At 37.1% G+C, this 21,145-nt stretch overlaps 1 protein-coding gene across 2 annotated transcripts in view; it reads right to left on the reverse strand.

The window, feature by feature from the left end:
* The window catches only part of ATRNL1 (attractin like 1), a 440,678-nt gene that overhangs the window by 40,715 nt on the left and 378,818 nt on the right, over positions 1–21,145 (reverse strand). For both annotated transcript variants that reach the window (XM_064716242.1, XM_064716241.1), the window contains one exon: positions 10,788–10,902. In XM_064716242.1, the coding sequence (XP_064572312.1) occupies positions 10,788–10,902 (115 nt within the window). The remainder of the gene's footprint in view (positions 1–10,787; positions 10,903–21,145) is intronic.

A 21,145-nucleotide genomic window follows, 5' to 3' on the forward strand; every position in this document is an offset into this window, starting at 1 on the left:
TGCCATTCTGAGATGCCAAAGGATGGTGCAGGCAGAAGCAGAACTCAGCCCTGGGCTTGCACAGGCAGCACTGACCTGCATCTGCTGTACCCCTACAGGACAGGAGCTGACATGTGGATCTCTCTGGGATATATTCCCTAACCTCTCAGTTCCAAAATTATGAAGCAGAACTATGCAAGGCACACAAATAAGAAAAGCTGAGAATTTATCACAGTAAGAAATTCTCATAACCAGCATCAACGCTTCTCTCACAATCGTGAGACAATCGTAATTAACACAAAGCCAGGGCTCTCAGCTACCTGTGGTGCTCTGAGTTAAGATCTTTCCTGGGTTCAGACCTGGTCCTTCAAATGGACATTTCCCCTGATTTCACTGTGACAGAGCAGTTCATCCACAAACAGAAAGGATGTGGACAATAATTGAGTCCACTGTTGCAAACTCATGGGACTACAGGGACTAGAGTATCCTTTTAAGATGTATAGTACCCCTAAAGTATTCCTTTAAGATGTATATCCTCATTTTGCTATTCAGTTTTATTATCAGAAAGATCTGAACTTTAAACCTTATTTCTATTCGTTTGTACTTACAACAGTAATTGAATACATAGAGCACAGGGGCAGTTCATTCCCCATCCTTCATCTTAAAAATGTTTTATATCTACTAATAACATTAGTTCATTTGTGCCCATAAGCTCTAAAGCCTTCTGCAATAGTTGTGCAATATTGATTGAAAGGGGTTAGATCAAATTATTCCAGAAATTGAGCAGCTCCAAACTTTTAAGAGCTACTTTTGAGTAAGAACCGTCCCTATCATGCTTTTAAACTGCTAACAACAGAAAGCCCTGACATTCTTCTGTCAACATTTTCCTGAACCACAAATTGCTCATGCATTAGAAATTCACTTGAAATGGCATAAAAAGGCTGTGAAGTAAATGTATTCCTGAAGCCTGGGTCTGCAAGCCAGTGTAATTTCAGAAAACACCATACAGGCTGTAAAGACAGCAGATGCAAGGACTGAATTTAACTACATATGATAACTCAATTTATTTTCTCTGTAGTCTAGTAACTCAATAAGTCTTTAGCAGCTTTGTAAATAAACAGATGGATGCCATCAAACGCCAAAGAATGATAAATCTGATTGGTCTCTGTATAATTTTGGACAGCTTTATCCCAAAAATAGGCAGTAGAAGCATCTTACTGCAGGAGTGTGATAAAATAAACATGGGAAGGTAGATAATGGGCAATTGCTTTGTCCCAGTAATGAATAAAACTTTCCATGATGCCAGAACTAAGAATCAGGACAGATCTCAATGTAATTATTTTTAGTTGAAGATTGATTTCTGTTGATTAAAGAAAAAAAAAAATCTGCTTTTCCAGGGATTCAATGTTAGAGTAAGGAGAAAGAGATGATGGGACCCCTGCTGAAAGATTTAATTCATATACAACTTTAACTTTGAAGGGTTTATGGTTCTAATTTAGCAGTAAGCCATCTGCTCCACATAGTATGTGTTGACTGAATATAAAGCCAGACCACCAATTTCACATAGGAAGGACACTTATTATCCAGTGCATCACTTGTACAGGGATTTGTTCACTTTCCCTAATTTTGCACCTCTAACTAGACATCTGTTGAATTCTCAAAGTTTAAGAGCACAAAATTTAAAAAGGGGCTCTGTTAGGTTGAGGTGTGCATTCACATGGGCCCTACTGCTGCCCATTTTCCATGTAAGAAACTCTGTGTTTTTGTGCGAGGAGAAGGAGAACAGGATGCTGCTTTACAGCATTATCTGATCATCAGTGTTTCCACTTGTGTAAAATATTAAAATATTTTTTCCCATGAGACTTCCATTAAAAACTACATAAGTCTTGTATAACCTCTCTCAGCAAAATTCTGAAGTGAGAACTTCCCATGTTTGTTAGTTGCCTTTATAATTTTTTCCCTTTTCCATTCCTTTGTCAACATCTGTATCATTCATATCAAAAGCAGAAAAGCACACTGTGATTTCTTTCAACCAGGGAAAGCTTAGCCTTGCAAAGGGCCTAAGGCTCTGCCTGGGAGACAATCAAATTTAAAGACCTAGGTTTACAGCTTTTTAAATTCAGAAAGCCTAGGAAAATGGCTAAAAAAGCATCAAGTAACAAAGTAGGCTGTTGTTTGCAGGCAAAGACATGTAGGAGTCAAATAAGATTTGTCAAAAGTCAAGAAGAGTTACACCTTGCAGAGGTTTAGTGAAACAAAAATCCAAGAATTTTCACTCAGAGACCAAAACAGGACAGAGTCATTACATAGAAAAAATGAAGAGAGATCAGGAATTTTCTAGATGTTGTCCCAGGAGTGAATTTGAAGGTTTTCAAGGAGGGAGATAATGTTTATCAAAGAGGGTACCATCAATATGGATAATGGAATGAGGATATGGAAACAGATGAAACAGAAGTTTTATGAAATGACATTAGGGTAATCAGAACACTAATTCTGTAAGAATACCAGAAAACAAAGGCTGGTAACAAGGAAATTTAATAATCTGTCATGTCAGATGCATACAAATTGAGAACAGTAACTGCTGTTTCTTTCAAACTAAATATTGTCTAGATTAAAGGAAAAATATATTCAGTTATTTACCGATCTATTAATCAGACTCTGCTATGAGGTACTTTGCCAGAAGAAATAATTAAAGGCAGGTAAATGGAAATCAAGTCAAAATGCAACAACATTTCATCAAAGATTGTGCCAGAATCGCCTGATAGTTTTCTACTCTAAGTTAGATGATTTTCTGAAAGAGAAAAGAAAGAGGGAAAGAGTATGCAGAATATTTTCTAGATTTCTGAGATCCTATAATGTGAAAATTTATCATCAGATAAATTATAAAAAGAGAAGATAAAGGAGTTATGGAGAGTGAATAATGGCATGAAGGACAGAAAACAAAGAATAGTTTTGAAGAGAAAGAAGGTTGATGAAGGTGTAACATGGGAACAAGAGTCATACTTTTTACTGTTAATATTTGTTTTCATTAAAGAGTTTGGCATTAATGTAATTAAATTCAATCATGGCAAACATCACTATGTATCATCAGTACAGAGAACACTTAGAGTAAAATCCAGAAAGAGATGCATGACCCCAGAATTTGAGGAATATACATGTATTCAGATTGAACAACAAAATTCAAAGCCATGTATTTTGGGAAAAAAAGGAACTTACATTCTAAAAGTTTACAGTTCAAGGAAGAAAGTAAGTTGGCTGCAGAAATATCAAGTTGGAAAGGGGGGAAAATGATTTTAAAAAGTAAATGTTAAAAGGAATAGAGTGACAAAATGTTAATGCCACTGGGCAATGCCAGATGGGCCTTCACATGGCACTTTGAGTACAAACCTGGTCATGCAAGGTAAAAAGAGATGAACTGAGGCTAAAACTGGGACAAAGCACTACAAAGGTGTTCAGAAGACTAAAGAGCAGGTTTAGAGCAGACCTCATTTACCTTGGCAAAATGAAGGTGGAAACAGATCAGATTGCTGTGTTAAAACACTGTGGGTGATGGACGAAAATAGCAGAGCCCCAAGTACTGCAGCTGATGGTGAGCAGGCAGGTATGGCTGAGGATGGTGTTTCTTTCCAGGTTAGAGCCTTTGATCAGAAGGTTTGGATGCTAGTGCATCTGTTTGTGGCCAGAAGCTTTGCATCATGAGCATTCATCATTGCTTCTCCATTCCCATGACAATAGGAGAGAGGAAACCACTAAATTGTCACCTGGATGCAACCTGACAACAGCTCAGACAACCTTCCCACACAGAGGAAGAGGTGCACATGGCTGCACTTACACTTGACAGTGTTCAGAATTTTACACCCTCTTCAGACATCCCTTGAGTTCCCTTTATCCAACTAAAACTGCAAAAACCCCAAAAGAAAAAAGTATTTCTAATACTCTGAAGAAACAGTGGCAGTTTTGGATTGAAAAATGAGTAACTAGTTGTCAAAAAAATGTTCACAGTACTTAACAGTTTTTATTAATATGTCTCATTTTATTGAGTCCCTCTAGGGCAGCAAATCCAATGATAAAGTTGTAAAACAACCATCTCCACCTCCTCTATTCTCCTGCTCTCTCTCTTTTTTTTTCTTATCTTTTTACCTTTTTCAGCTGATGGCTCCACAGCATGCAGGTTTTACTGCCCAATCAATAAGTTACTTTTGCCAAGATGTGTGGAAGACACATTGCTAGCATTATACTGCATGTTCTTCATATTAAAATGTTTATGTCCTTTCCAAGCATATTCTTCAGAATTTAAAGGAATCAAGTTTCTATGGGTAGAACGATGTAAAAGCTAATTCATTACAGAACCACCTAAAATTCAGTAAAAGAGCAGACAAAATCAATACCTCATTCTTCATCACTTGCAAAGCCTTCTGTGCTAGGAACCTCTGTACTTTTCAAGTAAACTTTATCCTGCAGAAGTAAGTGCTCTGGGTTTGGGCTGGAGTAGGGGTGGTGGTGGCTAGCAGGTCTGATGATCTCCTTTGTTTTTGCTATTGCCATCAATATTTTTAAAGTAATCATCAGCACCATCTGCCACTCACCACTGTGTTCTTTTCACAGTGTCAATACTATAAACACAGTCTGCTCCCTCATTTGATGCAGTGCAGAAGGATGGAATTAGGCAGAAAATAGTCACTCCAAAAATAGGCCTTACTGCTCAAAAGGAAGCAACCCCTTCAGAAAAATGATCTTGGGAAGAGATGATTTTAGTTTACATCAAATCTTAGAGCTATTTCCTTAAGCATCTCCAGCTAACTGAAAAGAACTCTGGATTTCAGAGTCTCTCAATGTCAGCAAGTTGAAGATACTGCTTAATATACTAATTAGGAGTTTAGTTTTAGTTGTAGTCATTAAAACTCTTACAAAGACTATTTTGATTTTCTCCCACAATGTTAATGTTTTCTATTTTTTTTTTCTTTTAAGCATTTAACTGGCATCATGTTGGTAACTAATATGGAATATCCCTCAACAAATTACCAAAATTACATTTCTATACAAAATGCTCTAGGTATGCCTGAGATTAAAGAGAAAGATTAAATCCAGTTCTTCACACAATCTAAAGAGTAAAAGGAAACTCAAATATTGCTGTTCCCCACTGAGTTTTTTATAATGTTTCAGCTTATCTGTAGAGCTTCTGATCAAATGAACATGACTGTGCAACTTTGCATAATAAATAAAATGTCTGACTCACCCCTGTATTTTAACACAGGTTCTAGACATCTGCACCATTTTTGTGTAATACATAGTTTCACTTATTTCCAGTTGCATGTTGGGACTTCAGAGGAAATAAGAGAACTGAGATTTTTTTGTTTTGATATTCCATTATTTGAAAAATCTTGCTATTCATGATGGGTGGAGGTGTCTCTTCTGGAGGAGTTGTACAGTTACTTTCTAGTGTTTTTTATAATGTTTTCTCTGTTTACATGCCACTTTATCCTACCTGAACAGTACTTTTAGGTTACAAACATGAAATGTACTTTGGTGAATCAATGTCCATAAATCAGCAAATAATGAAAGTAAGCCAAGTTTTGTCCCCAAAATTGCAAAGGAGAGACAACATTCAATCTGGAGATGTGGATTGCTATGGAGCAAACAACAGCAGGATGCACAGAAATAAGTTTGCTTAAATAAAAAGTAGGACCTTACTTTGTAGGGCCTGATAAGCCATCTGGGAAAAAGCGAATGCAGAAGTATGTTTGTTCTGATCTAGACATCTATCACTTTTCAGAGCCCCTTTTTCCTTTTGCAATATCAATTTTAGGTTTCTTTTTCAGATGTTTAGGAATCTAAATAATCAGTTGTGAATATATGCCCGTTTCTATGTCCACCCTCACTTTTCTTCTCCCTCCTTTCAGTATTTACAGTTTTTCTTCACTAAAACACTCCTCTGTGTGTCTTAATGACAGTGTATTTTCTGCTACATCTTTTACTTATATTTTTATACAGAAAAATCTATACTCATCCTTGTAGCACTACTGAATTTATTGGGTTATTTTGCAAGTATGAAAGGACTGTGCAAAGGAATGAGTTTTTAGGAGGTAGAAATTCATGAGACTTACATGCCCCAGTGTATGTCTGCAGCCAGTTCTGCATACTGAGATAGGTACACATATAAAGCCATTCTACAAATGAAAAGCCATAAACTACTGTTTTGTTTCCAAGGGTCAGAAAAATTGAGCAACATAATTAAATATAATACTCTATAAAAACTATTAGTTAATTCATATTTATGTTAATGTGCCTCTTATGATATGCATTAGGTTTTTTGTATTTTAATCAGAGAAAATTATAAATACAATCAGGAAAGCCTTGTTACTGTTTTCAACCAGAGCTAATTGTCTTGTAGAACACTTAATGAGTCATTATTCATTATGATGGTGAGGACAGGGAAGGCAGATGGCATGGTAGTTTTATTGATTCTGTGATCCTACTGTAGCTTGCTGATTAAGTAGGATTGAACACCACAGTTAGTGTGGCCAGAATTACACAAAATTCTGTTTTGAGTCAAGGATATCAGGCAGGAACTTTCAGACATCACTCTTTGGAGGCCTGCCATCCTAATTTGTACTTGTAACAACGGAATATTGCACACAGTCTTCCATTTCAGCTTCCATTCAATTTCCAAGTGTTATTTTATGGGTTAAGTTGGATTCACCTCATCCTGTCACAGCCATGGAGGTGTTAAAGATCTACTGAGGGAGAGGCCATTCAGCTCACTGCCTCCATAGGGAATTTCCTCTACTGGGTGCTCTATCACTTTTACCCTCTCACTAGATAGGCAAGTGCTGCTGTGTGAAAGTCAAATAACCTGTAAATAATTCAGAAATTACACCCCTTGATTCTGAATTATTTTGAAATGGTTTAATATTCTCATTTCTCTTCGTGCTTTACAGCACAAAGTGGCCTTATCCCAGAACGATGCAAGCATTGTTTTATAAACTTATTGTACAATAACTCAATACCTCAAAGCATGGGATTTAGTTGGCTTTAGTAGTAATGATGACATGGTCACAGTTCTTTTAACAGAATTTATCACATTACCAAGCTATTCTTTCTGTATTGCCCAATATATCACCAAAGCAGTATGAAGACCTTGAAGGAGTTATTTTTGGGCCTTCCACTGGTGATAATTCACAGGCACCTTTTTCTGCCTTAAGGTATATATTATCCTCTTTTTTTCTGGTCTAACTTGTTTTGTTCAATCCCCTTTACAATGTATAATTTAGTTCTTTCTAGAGAACTAAAACAGCTGCTCTCATTATTAGACCTGCTTTGATATTAAGAAGAGTTTAAGCTATTTAAATCATGGGGTCAGACACTACAGCAATAAAAGATGATCTCAAGCTTCCAGTGCATCATAAAACTTGCAAGTCACATATGAACTACACTGATGCATGTGTACTAATAGACATGTGAAACCTACAGACAATTGCTATTTTTTGGACCCTCTAATTTTGTTCTGATTACACAGGTACAATGCAGTGAATGAGCTTATTGAAGAATGAAGAAAGCACATGCTTCATCAGTCAATCCAAACTGAGAAATTTAACTTAATGTTTTGCATCGATCATTCTAATTTATACTTTGTCTCTAATTTCTTTCACTTAAAAACAATTACTTCAGTTATCTCAGAGAAGTATAATTGAATTGTTAGCTCACACCAAAAAGAAAATGTAAGGTCTGCTGTGAGAAACCTAACCTATCATGATAGCAATGTTCTGTGACTTTCCAGACCTTCAGGATATTTAATTCTAAAAATAGCCGGGCCATTGAAAAAATCCCTTTTTAGAACGCAAATGACAATGATTAGTGTTTATTTTCTTTTGCAATAAATTCACTTTTATCAATATTTTGACTGAGTCTACATGATCAATCTGTATAAAATCTATTTTAAATCACAGATTAATTTTAAGTGGTTTAACTGTTTAACTTACGGAATTAGGCCTGAGTGCTGAACAATGTTGTTGAAAGTCTGTAAAGTTGTGAGTATTTTCTGCAGGAAGCAGAGAACACAGACCTGCACTGGGACATATGGTCTCTCCTAGAGAAGTTTTTTGCCATGCATAGCCTTTGGCCAAAGCCCACCATCTGTAGCTTCAACTTTCCTTCCAGCTGCTGGTAAAGGTGAAGCATAGAACATATGCTGCATAAAGAGTAACCTTTGCATTAGGGTTTAATTTATTTGTTGATTTGTTGGTGGTTTTTTGTTTTTGTTGTTTTTGAACATTCAGAGACATTTTTCAACAAAATATTTGTAAATGTAAAACTCAGAAAACTCAAATTCAGTTACCTTTAAAAATTATGTATACAACTAAGAGCTCCAGTGGGGCATGGATTTTTTATTTATGTAAAGAATTTTCTTCCTCAGTTTTGGAGAAAATGCAGGACAAGAAAACTACAGGCATTCCCTTCTTATGTTTGTGATGTATGCATAGAAGGAACAAATGCCACGCTCTCCCAATGTGAACTGGGAATGAGCATCCTTGAGGTATGATTTAAACAAAGATGCTTGACACACTGTCAGTTCTATCCTAGAAGGATCCCAACGAGCTGGAAAATGGCTGTGTGCAAGTAATAGAGGATTCTAATATTACTTGGCAAGACATAATTACTGATCACACGACTTCCACCTCAATATCATTGGTTTTGTCTAACTTAGGTCATAAGGGAAACCAACTGCATAGAGAACGTGTGTGCTGCCCAAAGTTTCCACATCATTTCCAAAACCTTGGCAGTGCTCACAGCATCTGCTCCCAGGCAGCCCAGGGTGCTGCAGGACAGGAATGGAGTTAGCAGAGCTACAGCTATGCCAACAAACTTGCATGATAGCTCCTGCCTGGCCTAGGCATGGCTACAGAGAGCAACCCATGAGCACCAAAACTCACCATGCACAAGAAAAAATGTATATAGCCACATAATCCAATACACTCTACTGGGTGAACACCTCAAGCTTTTCTATTTGCTTTTGACCCTGAACAAAGCGAAAGTTGTAGGACTAAATAATTTACCTACTTTGAAACACTAAGTGGCTGACAGGTACCATAATAGCACATGGAAGAAGAGCATTCCAAATATATGCCTACAAAGCTGGTGGAAGGTAAAGCAATGAGAAAACAGAACATAACAGGAGGATAAAACATGTTTAAAAAAGAGGTGCATTCTTTCACAGGTTGAGAAACGTGCAGAATGACACAACTGGTGTGTTGTGGAACCCAAATCCTGTTTCTAAACACCCATACCTTCCATGCTTTACACACAGCAAAGATCAGCAATTACTTTTCAAAGACTTCTTTATATGGTAAATAGAAGCTGATTATGAAAAAAACCTAAATGAATACATTTTTACTGTCAAGATGCACATCATAGGTAAATTTGAAAACAACAAAAATAGTCCCTCCAAAAACATTTTAAGCTTCAATTTCAACAATTACTTTTAATTTCCTTTCATAATGTTTTTTCTTGTTGCAAGACTATAAACACCTTCATTTCTTTTTCATTTCCTTGAAACATGAACAGGGAATAAGCTAAACATCCTTACTCTCTCATTGCTCTCTTCAGAGCACTTACATTTATATATTTCTTCCAGGAAATGGATTTGACAAAGCATCAGTAACACTTTTATTTTCATAGCACTTCCAAAAATGATATTCCAAGCCATAAACAGCATTTTAAGAACTAAGTCCTCATCTCAGAACTCAGAGGGAAAAAAATTTAACACCCCTCACCCTCAAAAAATGAACTAAAACTCCCAAATAAATAACAGATAGTGATCAGGCCAAAGAAGAACACCCAGCTGAGCTTATTTCCAACATAAGTCAACTGAGTTTGCCCTCATCATTACTCAATACTTTTTAATCTCTTAAATGGATTTTTGAAGGTTAAAAGGATATCTTTTCTGGCTCTTAATGATAAAAGTTAGCCTGAAAGCATATTTTCTGGTTTATTCCTGCATTTTGGGCACATACCATGCAGTCTACTATTTCTTACAAAGGTGTTCATCTTGCAGTGAAGTCTGAATGAGTAAACTGGTCACATGTGCAGTGTCACATTACTGGCCACACTTTCTTGTCACGGCTCTTTTGTCATGTCACATCATTTTAGGCAGTTATTCAAAGGATTTTAAAGGTGCAGGTAGGTATTTTATGAGAATGTTTTTGTACAATGACCTAGCAGAGAAGGTAGGTCACCATAAGAAGTGCTTCCAGATAATGCAAGTGCTACTTTAAAATGAGCTGGGATCACTTCCAAAGTGAACACCTCCCTACAGAAGCATTCACTCACACAATTCCAGGTTTTATCTGACAGGCATTCTGGGAAATTATAGTATTTTAATTGAGTCCCAGCCAGCAAAGTGTTGGGATTTATGGTGTAAACTAGGCTGCACTAAATTTTAGCCTGAAGTGAAAATACTCACTGGTATTCCCTGTACAGCCTCATTTACAGCAGCTTGAACTGAAACCACGGAAGTGGCTGCATATGAATTTTTCCTCCCCTGAGAGACAATGTTGGAGCATATTGACATGCACAAGTACTGCTTCAGGAAGTCCTAATGAAATGTGGCTGGCTTAATCACTGGGCTTTTTATTTGGACACGACACCAAATTCCTATGAAAAATGAAGATGGGGCTAAACTTAACATCAGCTTGACCGAGCAGCTCCTCGCATCCATCTGCTGTGCCATTATTCTGGGCCTGTGAGGGTGATGTTGCCCAGGCAGAGAGTGTGGGAGGAGACAGACACAAGAGGCACTGCAGCAGCCTTACCTGACTGCCCGGGCGGAGGAACTCCTGATGGTCCCCTGGGCAGGCACAGAAACACCGTCAGGACGGCGGCTCTGTTTCCTGAGCACGGCTCGATGGCAATCGGCTTAGGAGCACCCTGGAGAAGGAAAACACCCAGGTTAACCTCAGAGATCTCCATTCCATTTTCACTCATGCACCTTTAGGGTTTTTTTAATGAACAGTGTAACAGTGGGAAGATATTTTTTCCGTTGCAGTCCCACAGATTGTCTGAACCATGTTAATTGACTTAAAAATGGGTGCTGACAGCCCACGCTGCAGATCTAACCAAACAAAAAATAAATCATCATAAGGACAACAAAATTTTACTGAACTTTATAGTCTGCTAAATGTAGTGATATCAAATTAAAGCTTAGGAAACAGCAACTTTTTGATATACACATTGGTATGTGAGAATAGCCAACTTCCCCATCTCTATTAAGAAGCATCCATGTGAAAGAATTCTGCTCCAACAGCATCCATCACCTAGTCAGCCTAATGCCAAAACCATAAAATGAGAGCAAATCTACATTATATACCAACAGCTATAGGCAGTCAATCCCTCTTGAGAGCCCCAGACCAGCAATTCTGCCTTCTCTCTGCCTGTCACACTAAGGAAATGATTTCTTCAAGGCAGGACCTTCCTGATTCTTTTTGCATATGCAAAAGATAGGTGCAGTGCTACTACATTTATACATGCTTAGAAACTCTCTGAAAATGTTGCCTGTGTGATAATCACCTTGCTTTATCTTCTATAAAGCTATGATAGCAGTGCTGTTGATGGCAGGGGTTTTGTGCTGTTACTAAACTCTCATTAACTATATAGATAATTAAATTTGCAGCTAGCCTTCAACTAAATGGTTGCTACCAAATTGTTCTTGATTTACCAAGGACAGTAGGAGTTGGAAAAACAAAGCAAAGCAGTCCACAAAGGCATGGAATAATAAGTTTTTAAGATGAAAATTTACAATGTATCCACATTTCCATGTTCCCAAGCTTTGTGTTCACTCAGAGATAGGCATTTCACTTCTGAAAGCTTAAATATTTAGTCAAGCACTAAAGATATTTCTAAAAACATTAGGTCAAAATCAGCATAAGCATTTCTTTCTTTTTCTGTTTGTAAATTTTCTAAATGTCTGTCATGTTCCAAGGCAAAATATGAGTTCAACATTTGGATTCAAAATTCAAAGCCAGAAAACTTTCTATTTACATAAAAAATGCAATGTATACATAAATGTCAACTGATTCCAGTATTCTAAGAAAAAAATGATAGTTTAGTCAAGTTAAACACACTACAAAGTACTTGGTATAAGGAGAACAAAGGCACTTCCATCATGTAAAGCAATAATAATTTTCTGGTTTTCCACCTCGAAGTAACCAACATTTATTATTGCTCAGTGAAAAATAGATAAATATACTTTTCTTTTTTTACTTCATTTAAGAGGCATTTTTGTAGATTCTTTTAAAGGTACAGCATTAAAGAACTTGGGTAAACAATGACATCTAATTTAAAAATGCTGTGCCATAGGGAATGACAACTTACATTCACCAAAACCTTTACCAAATGATGAAACAGAAAACTAAAACCCCAAAAGCTCCAGCTGGTGTTACTAAGTGCAAGCAATAGAGCATTTAAGTCAACATTCCTGACTTGTCACAACAGCAAATCAAACAAATATTTGAAAACACAAAGGACATGAAATCTTCATTGTAAAATGTAATTCAGAACACTTTATGCAGACACACAACTGAAAGGAACAAATTCACTGCTATGACTTTTAATTTGGTGATTACTTTCTTATAAATCCACATGATGGTATTTTCTTTTCTTGTGTAATATGAACCCTTTGATCAATAGGCCCCATCCTTCTCTGTTTGAAGTTTATACTAATGCTCTTCAAAACACAATTGGAGGAAATTATTTCTGATAAATACTCTTTCAAAGGACTTAATCCAAAAATAAAATATAGTAAGAATTTTGTGGGTTTTTTTCTTTATAAAAAAATTATTACTGCAGAAGCAAGATGTCTTATCTTAACCTCACATCATTCAGGTTCCCTAGCAAAATAACACAGTAGCATAGAGCAAATGATAATAATTTAGATAGCCTAAGGTTTGTCAGTTGTTTAAAGATAAATACATAACCATGAATCAAAGATATTTCACAGGGACATAACATGTTCTCTGAAATGTGCCATTTATCATGCATTTTCCACGGGTTTTTTGGAAGAGATAAGGTACAAGTTTGTTTGCCCAAAGCAGTAAGCTACCATGATTTACCAGCTAGAATTATCTTTTTTTTTCTCCTTGTATAGAAAGTGACTTACATTTTTTGCCAAAACCTCAAATGACGATCACAGATTAATAAAACTTTATCAGTGGAAGACATAATAAACAAACACTTCTTTGATAAACTTTTACTCCTATGGTCCCTTTTTTTACACACACTATGACAGAAAGAAGTGTGTCAGCTGGGAAGGTGAAAAAGAAAGTGGCAGAGAACTATGAAGGAATAAAAGGATTAAAGAGCATTTATTATTAATATTGATAGTAAAAAAGAAGAGTAACCCAGAGCATATGGAAAGAAGAAATAAGTGGAGAGGGTAGGGATTAAATCAGGTAATAAAAAATTTGATAAAGTCTTATCCACAAATTAAGTGTGTATTCATGCATTTATTCACAGAAAATAAGTATCAGGTGTCATCTTCCCAGATTTTTATTAGAGAAAAGGTTCTACATTCTCCCAATATTTTCCTGAAAGTCCTAAAAACCCAAAGTTCAACTGCCTGGTGAGTTTATGAGGAAATACCAAGCTTGGGAAGATTCTTTTGGATCTGTTTCAGCAAGAAATAGATTTGGGCCAAATTATTTTTCTTTCCCTTCACAGGACACATGACAATATTACCATTGCTGGCAGAAAAACATATGGCACCAAATTCATGATTTATAAAAGAAAGCAGCTCAAGAGGTGAGTATATTTATTTAAGGATTGACAACCCTTGCAAATCTTGCATTATTGTATTTATTTGTTTGGGAATAAAAGAGTTGATCAGCGTTAGGAGTGCAGACCAAGGAGAAGCTGGGAAGTGGATTTTGTCCCCTTGGGGGGTGGGATGGGCAGCAGAGAGCAGGAGGATTTTAATGGTGCTGTGTGAACTTGTCCAGTGTCCAATCTCAAGTTCTAAGCAATCTCAAAAGTGGCAAGCAGAGACATGAGAGAGGAAAAACCTGAAGAGGTGAGAAGAGCAGGAGGACAATGACTGAGGGAATGTTCATGGAGCTGCTCTAAGTGTTCAGCATCTCCTTGTGAAAATGCACTGAAACTTCAGCACTGATTTCAATCTATGAAAATATTTAATATTGTGAATACAGGAAGATGGAAAGTATAAAGAGTTTTGGTCTATCTGTATTCCAAGAAGGGATGCCTCTCAGAAGTGCTGTAAAACTTCTGATTTTCAGTACTAAGTAATATCCCTCTATATATTTTCTGCTACAGTCTAAGTTAGGTGCATCCAATTTTTAAAAGTGCATTATTATACCATAAGACAAATACTTCACATAAGACTAAATGGCTGCAAACTCATGCCAAAAAAGCAATTAGAAAATTGAGTCAAGGAATTAAGGATTAATGTGAGCATGTTACACCTGTCAGAAGCAATAAGTATTTTGACAAGAACAGAATAAAGTTTGACAGTGTGCACAAATACAGATCTGACATATAAATCAAGTATTAAAATGCAAACAGCTATGCATTAATCACTGTAATGTTTCCTAACTAAAATGGTCTTGGTAGTACTTACAAGAATTCATTATAAATAAAACTTCAGTTCTTAAAAAAAGGCTTGAATCATACTTCTTATTGTATTAATTAATTATGTCAATTTAAACTTAAGTTTTTAATCATATTATTAAAACAGCATTAATCTGGTGAATTCCACACAAACTAAGCTAAATACCTTGGCAAATAAACAATCAAATCTGTTGTTGCAACAGGATTAGGACCAGACTCAGAATGTAAACAGCCACTTTTCTGGATTTTTAATGTGGAAGACTCCAGAGGGGAAAAAATGAAAAAAAACAAAAAAGATTTTGTCCTCTGAAGAGGTAAAAGATGCAGAAAAGGAGGAAACATAAAATTCAGACTGTTACATTACAAGTATTCACATCTTCATTTGCTCTCAGCTTCTGGTGCTTTTCCTAAATTCTTTGGTTATTTTCTGAGTTACATGATTTATTTGGGATACACAAGTCTCAGATTCCAAAATGCACTTGAGTACCCTGGTTGGATTTTGGTCAAATTAAGTTGCCTACATGCAAATTCAAAAGCCTCAAGAACCTATTAGCCTTACCATTAGTATTAAAAATGTCCCAAGATTTGAAAGTTGTCTCTGCCTGCCAGGCACATTTTGGTCTCTTCAATGCCTGCTCAGGAATCAGTGTCATTCCTGCAGCTGCCCTGGATGTAGAGCTTGATCAAGGTAGCTGTTCCCAAAACATTCTTATCAAATCAGGTTTTTACATTCCAGTTGTGGTCACTTTCTTTTAAAACACAGTTGAAATCAAAGATCAACTATGTTTTCTATGGTAAGGATGAACCCTCGTTACCCTGTTCTGCTTTTACAAAATGCATCTTTGAGGTGAAATTCTCTGGCCTATAATTAAAGATGAAGTGTCAAATGCTGTGATTGTTCTGACCATTTTCAGTGTGTTAAACGTAGACTTCTCAGCAGTGCTAAGAAAAAAAAAGAAAATTCACCCTCCCAAAATCACAGAATTCCACTGATGTCATTTGCCTGGGGCTTTTTTGGGCCATTTTCCGGGAGAAACTCCAACTGTCCCTTGTGCAGCTATCCCTCCAGGAGAAGGAGATGGCAGACTCCCACCTGCAGACAACCTCCATCCTACCTGCACCTGATTCTTTCCATGGTTATTTACCAAGAGAGTCAAACCCAGCAGTAACAGCAGAGGAAGGAAGCAGCACTGTCTGCTCCTCCCAGCAAATCCCACCACTTTCACAGCACCTGCTGCTGCCCCAAGGAGAACCTGACACTTCCAGAGGGCTGGAGCTAAGGCAAAGCCAGGAACAAAGCCTGCCATCAGCACTGCTGGTTCTGTAGCCTGTCACTTCTACACCACATTACTATTCTAAGTGTTGGGTGAACTAATGAACTAATGCTCATTAACATACTTGTGAGTATGAGCTTCCCACCCACCCACAAGTTTTGACAATTTTCTCAGATTTATTCAATGAGTAATGAGCTTTAATGATAGTGCAACCAAAAAAAAAAAAAAAAGCTTTCACAAAACATCATTTGTGTAAGGGAGAAATCTACTTCAGGAAACACAGAGACAGAATAAATAAACAGGGCTGGGGTACTGAACATTGCTTGTGACTGGTAGAGGAAACAACAGTTCTTCATATGACTCCAGGGTTTTACAGAAATTCTGAGCACCTACTGAAGACTTTCATTCTTTCATTGAATGCATCACATCAAGTTCCTCTCTTGCAATTAGTGAGTGGAAAGCTTCACCTCATTTAAACCTGCAAGAATGGCTCAGAGCCCGATTGTCCTCAGCACTTTGAGTTTCTACACTGCACCTTCTTTTGCCTGAGGATTTCTAAGTGATTTCTAGTTTTGGCTAATGAGGTCCCACTAACCTATTGGAGGTACAGAACCACATTACCAACAGCAGCAAAAGCTGGTGAACTTTTTGTTGTATCTCATAATTCTTCTACCTAAACTGGAAGAGACTTGAGGCGACCACCTTGCTTCTGTGACAGAGTGACTGAGTCATCAGCTTCACCAATTCACTGGGAGGACTCCACCAACCCTACCAAACCTTCAACATAAGCAAGTTTTACCTAAAAACTTCTAGCACGTCTAATAAAGCTTTATTGATAATTAAATGCAACCCAACCAAAATTACAGTAACATTTCTCGTTACTTCTTTAACAGCAAATTATCTTTCCATTGTAATTCTGCCCCACTGTTCTTGCAGAACACAAATCATTAATTTCCTTGTTTCAAAATAGAAATGGAAATCTCAGACTATACTGGAACATTGTTTTCCATAAGAAAACCAGGGGAAATGAACAATAAATAGAATACATTATGATTACCAAGCTGTTATTATGGCCCCAGTGCACAAACTGCATTGTTATCCTTCGATTTATTGTCTTGCTTCTCTATCTGAGCTCTAACAATGATAGACTGCATTCTTTCATAAAGTCTTTTCTGAGTAGAATATGGTTGTTAGTTCTGTACTGATCTGAAATTTATATATCTTAGTCCTAAAATGTTTATGCTCAGAAGAGTCATATATTTAATATAAGAACTATGTTTATTTGCAACAAAGTTACTCTCAGTTAATCCAGTAAAGGAGTTCATTTCAAAATCTAATACAATGTCATGTGGCATTTCATTAGCAAGAGAGTTATGAATTGACATTCTGATAAAAACTGATTTACTAAGACCAAGCTATGAGAAACACCTGCAGATTCATTTATTTTCAATGGGGTTTCCAGAAAGGGCTCCTTATTCAGTTTTTGTCCTACTGCCTAGAGGTTGCTTTTCCTGAACTGTGACATCAGTGTGCACCACCCTGGAATTTTCTTGATTGTCATGAGACACTGAACAGAACACAAGACATTGAAGTAAAATTAAAAGATCAGGTGGCTGTAAGGAACACTGATTGTATTTCTTTATCTATGTGCCCCTGTATGCAGTTCCCTGTGTCTTCATACTGTTAAATAAACTTGGTTTTACTTTACTATTACATCTTGCCCATTAATGAGGGTAATTCCAGGTTAATATGGAAAATATTGAACATAACTTAGAGCGGATGGTGTGTGTAGTAGTTGGACTGGATTACTGCCAGAGATATCCCCTAGAGCTTCCAGAATATTCCCCTATTAAGCTCTATGAGTCTGATTAAAGGCTGGCAGTGACAGCGTCCAGTTTGTGAAAAGAAATTTATCTTGGCAGCATCCAGGTAGATCCTGTTGGGAAAAGCACCTGAGACTCTGTGTCTGTGGCATATACCAGGAATCATGGATCCCCAGGTACCTTCCTGTAAATTCTTCTGACTGCCATCCTGTAAGTCAAAGCGGTGCTGTGCAGTGAAGTGATGCTAATGGGCATTTGTTTCCCAGATGGGCATATCTGCTGGATCTCCAAGGATTAGAAATGAGAAGTAGAGAATTCTATTATTCCTTTACAATTCAGCCTTAAAGACTTACCCATGAAAACTCATTTCCCTGGGGATGAATAACTGACAGTCCATCACTGCTTGAGCTTGGGCTGATCACTTCAGAGCAGAGAGTCACTCCCATATGTCACAATGGGTTAATCTCACCCTAGACTGCCTGTAAAAGAGGACATGGTCCCCTCAGAGCCACTACTAACTTTCCAGGGTTGGGAAAGATAAAGCACAAGGCACAATTTAAACTCTGCCTCACTTGCAGGCTGACAGTGTGGCTGTGGTAATAGGCAGGGCTAAGTGTGAGCACAGCACAGGTTTCTTTCACTGGGAACAAGCAAACTGAACCAGCTGCAGGCTTTTGAAATGTCCATGAGGAGCCCAGAAGGGCAGCCCTTTGCTCAGTGGGGGGGAATGATAAAGTTTCAATCTGTCATTGTGACAGTGAAACTCAGACAGAAGGCAGAAGCTCCGACTAACAGTTACCTTTTGTGATTGCAGAGATCGTATTCCTGTAGCTCTGCATCACCCCAGAGTCATAAAAGATAAGGTTTGATCATCATTTAGGAGATCAATGCCAGACGTGAGGGTTAGGAAAGGCAAATGTCCTAAAAGGATTATGCTGTATTTTGCATTTCTTGCAAAATTGGAAAGAAAATATAGTACCCTGTACATCATCCAAAATATAGTGTTAGTGAACTTTTCCTCAGCAATGCTTTTCAAGTTCTTTTTTAACCTCCTGGCCACATGCAGGATGCCTAGTGAATGATAAATTAAAACATTTCTACCTGGAATCGTAAAAATAAAAAAGAGAACTAAATCAAGACATTGTGAAAACTAGCTGTCAGCAGAAGGGATTAAAGTGCAAACCTGGCAATATTCTTAATGCAGGAAAAAAATGTTAATGGCACCAGAATAACAAATTACTTTCTATCATGACAACTTACACAGATCACAGAGTAGGGAATGTAGGGAGGACACAAGCAAACGTCTGAAAGCGTGACATAGCTTTTCTTTTCATTGTCCTTGCCATGGCCCAAGGACAGCTGTAAAGTGTGTACACCAGAGCCAAAACCATTCTGAAACAAATGATCCCTATTTAAGATTTGAAAGTTTATAGAAGTTTTCATCCCAGTGACTGCACGTGGACATTGTGGATCTGATCGTAGCTGCTTCAGCAGCTGGAGAGCAACGAGAAATAAAAGATTTCTGTTATGCAAGGAAAAGGAATGAGATGGCAGCAAAAGGGAGCCTGGTTTTGCTGTGTTATATGGTGGTAGAGCAGCATGTGTTAAACTGCCTTGGCAGTGGCTGCTGCCAGCAGGGGAAAAGGGAGAGGGAAGGTTGGCAGGAGTGTGAAAGCTCAAACCAGACCTTGTCTAAGGTGTGGCAAGATGTGTCTCACTCTCCTCTCTTGAGGATCTCCATCACCTGCTCTGACCATTCACCAACTTAAAAACATAATTGAGTAGTTTTTCACTCTGATCTTATGAATTGACTCAAATCTGAAATATCAGCTGCTTAAATCAGCACAGCGCGAGTGGCAGCAGAACTATTTTGATTTACACCAGCTGCAAATCTGACACTATGTTATTCATTTATTAATACTGTCCTTGAAAAATCCTGCAAATAAAATCAAGATCAAGTATTATCACTTAATGTTGCTTCCTAAGATGCTCCCCATCAAGATTGTTAGTACTCACTGTGCTCATATTCACAATATCACTGAAAATGCACCGAAAAATGGAAGCTACAGGATCTAATCTGACAAATAATTAGACACATGAGAATTAGTGCTTGGAGAAACTTTGCATTAAAGCAAACATGATTACTTGCATGAATGGAACTATTTATTCTTGTTACTCACATTAGCTCAACCTATCTGATGGAATACTTTTTTTAAAGAGACAGATTTTTTACTATTAAAAAAAGAAAAAAACTGTTCCTTTAAAATATTACAAAACCTGCATAATTTTTACTAATTCACTACAGATCTACAGTATAAAGTATTTGCTGAATCCCACTTACATGGAAAGTAAGCGGGTCTTTTTTGGGGGGATTTTGTGGAGGGTTTTTTGGATTTTTTTGGTTTTGTTTTGTTGATTGGTTTGTTTTTTAGGGTTTTTTTCTTGGCTTTTTGTTACTTTGTTTGGGGTTTTTTGTTACCATATTCCAAGGTTGCTTATGCTCTTGGGCATTGCTAACTGAAAATGAGTTCTATGGAAATATAGCCCAGCTGAACTCACCCTTCTGCTCCAGTTATATTTCCTACAGCCCAGCAGAACTTCTAATTATGTCATATATTTATTATTCTCTTCATTACATTAAGGTGGTGCTCAGTCACCACCACCAAAAATTGTGATTCACATTAAGTTCTATAATCCAAACCGTTTTTTCATGAAAGTATTTATTTTGCTCCAGAAAATGTTGTCACTTTAAATTTGACACTGCAAAATTTAGCAGCAGTGATGATGATTTTAGCATCTTATCTTCAAAAGAAATACCATTTTCACAGCAGACTGGCCACCTTTTTGAAAGAGTTTCCTTGAAAATTCACAAATTTGTGAACTTTTCATTGGAATTTCCTTCAGAGCCTTGCATTTGTTAAGGTTTGTACTCTGCCCATAGATTTTTCATATCTAACCAAATGATTTCTCTTCCCTAGTTTATGCATAAAGTTTAAATCACTGACAAGACTAAAGCAGAGAAATGTTTGTTCTGTACATCACTCAACGGAATAACACATTTACTTTTGGTCTCTATGTAAACTCTGATTTATTTTAGCAGTGACTAAATGATAAAGAGGCAGATAACACATTTTACCATTATTTTCTGATTCTTCTTCCCCCTTCCCAACATCTTTCCCAGTCCTATAAAAATAAATGCTCTGTATCAAATGCCACTGGTTAACAAGAAGCAGAAGGAGCAGGAACTTATTTACTTCAGCAAGGGTTGAGATTTGAGATCAGTCACCAAGCAGATGTTATTTCTGAAGCTGAAAGTTTTCATGATGATTGTTACTATGGAAACCAAGCTTTGTAAAATATTCCAAACAAACACTTCTTTATTACCCTGGGCTGTAACTACAGTGCTCTGCATTAAGGCTGCATCCCACGGTAAGTTTTCTACTGTGCACATTTTCT

The sequence above is a fragment of the Zonotrichia leucophrys genome, chromosome 6, assembly GCF_028769735.1.
Source record: "Zonotrichia leucophrys gambelii isolate GWCS_2022_RI chromosome 6, RI_Zleu_2.0, whole genome shotgun sequence".
Classification (NCBI taxonomy): Eukaryota; Metazoa; Chordata; class Aves; order Passeriformes; family Passerellidae; genus Zonotrichia; species Zonotrichia leucophrys.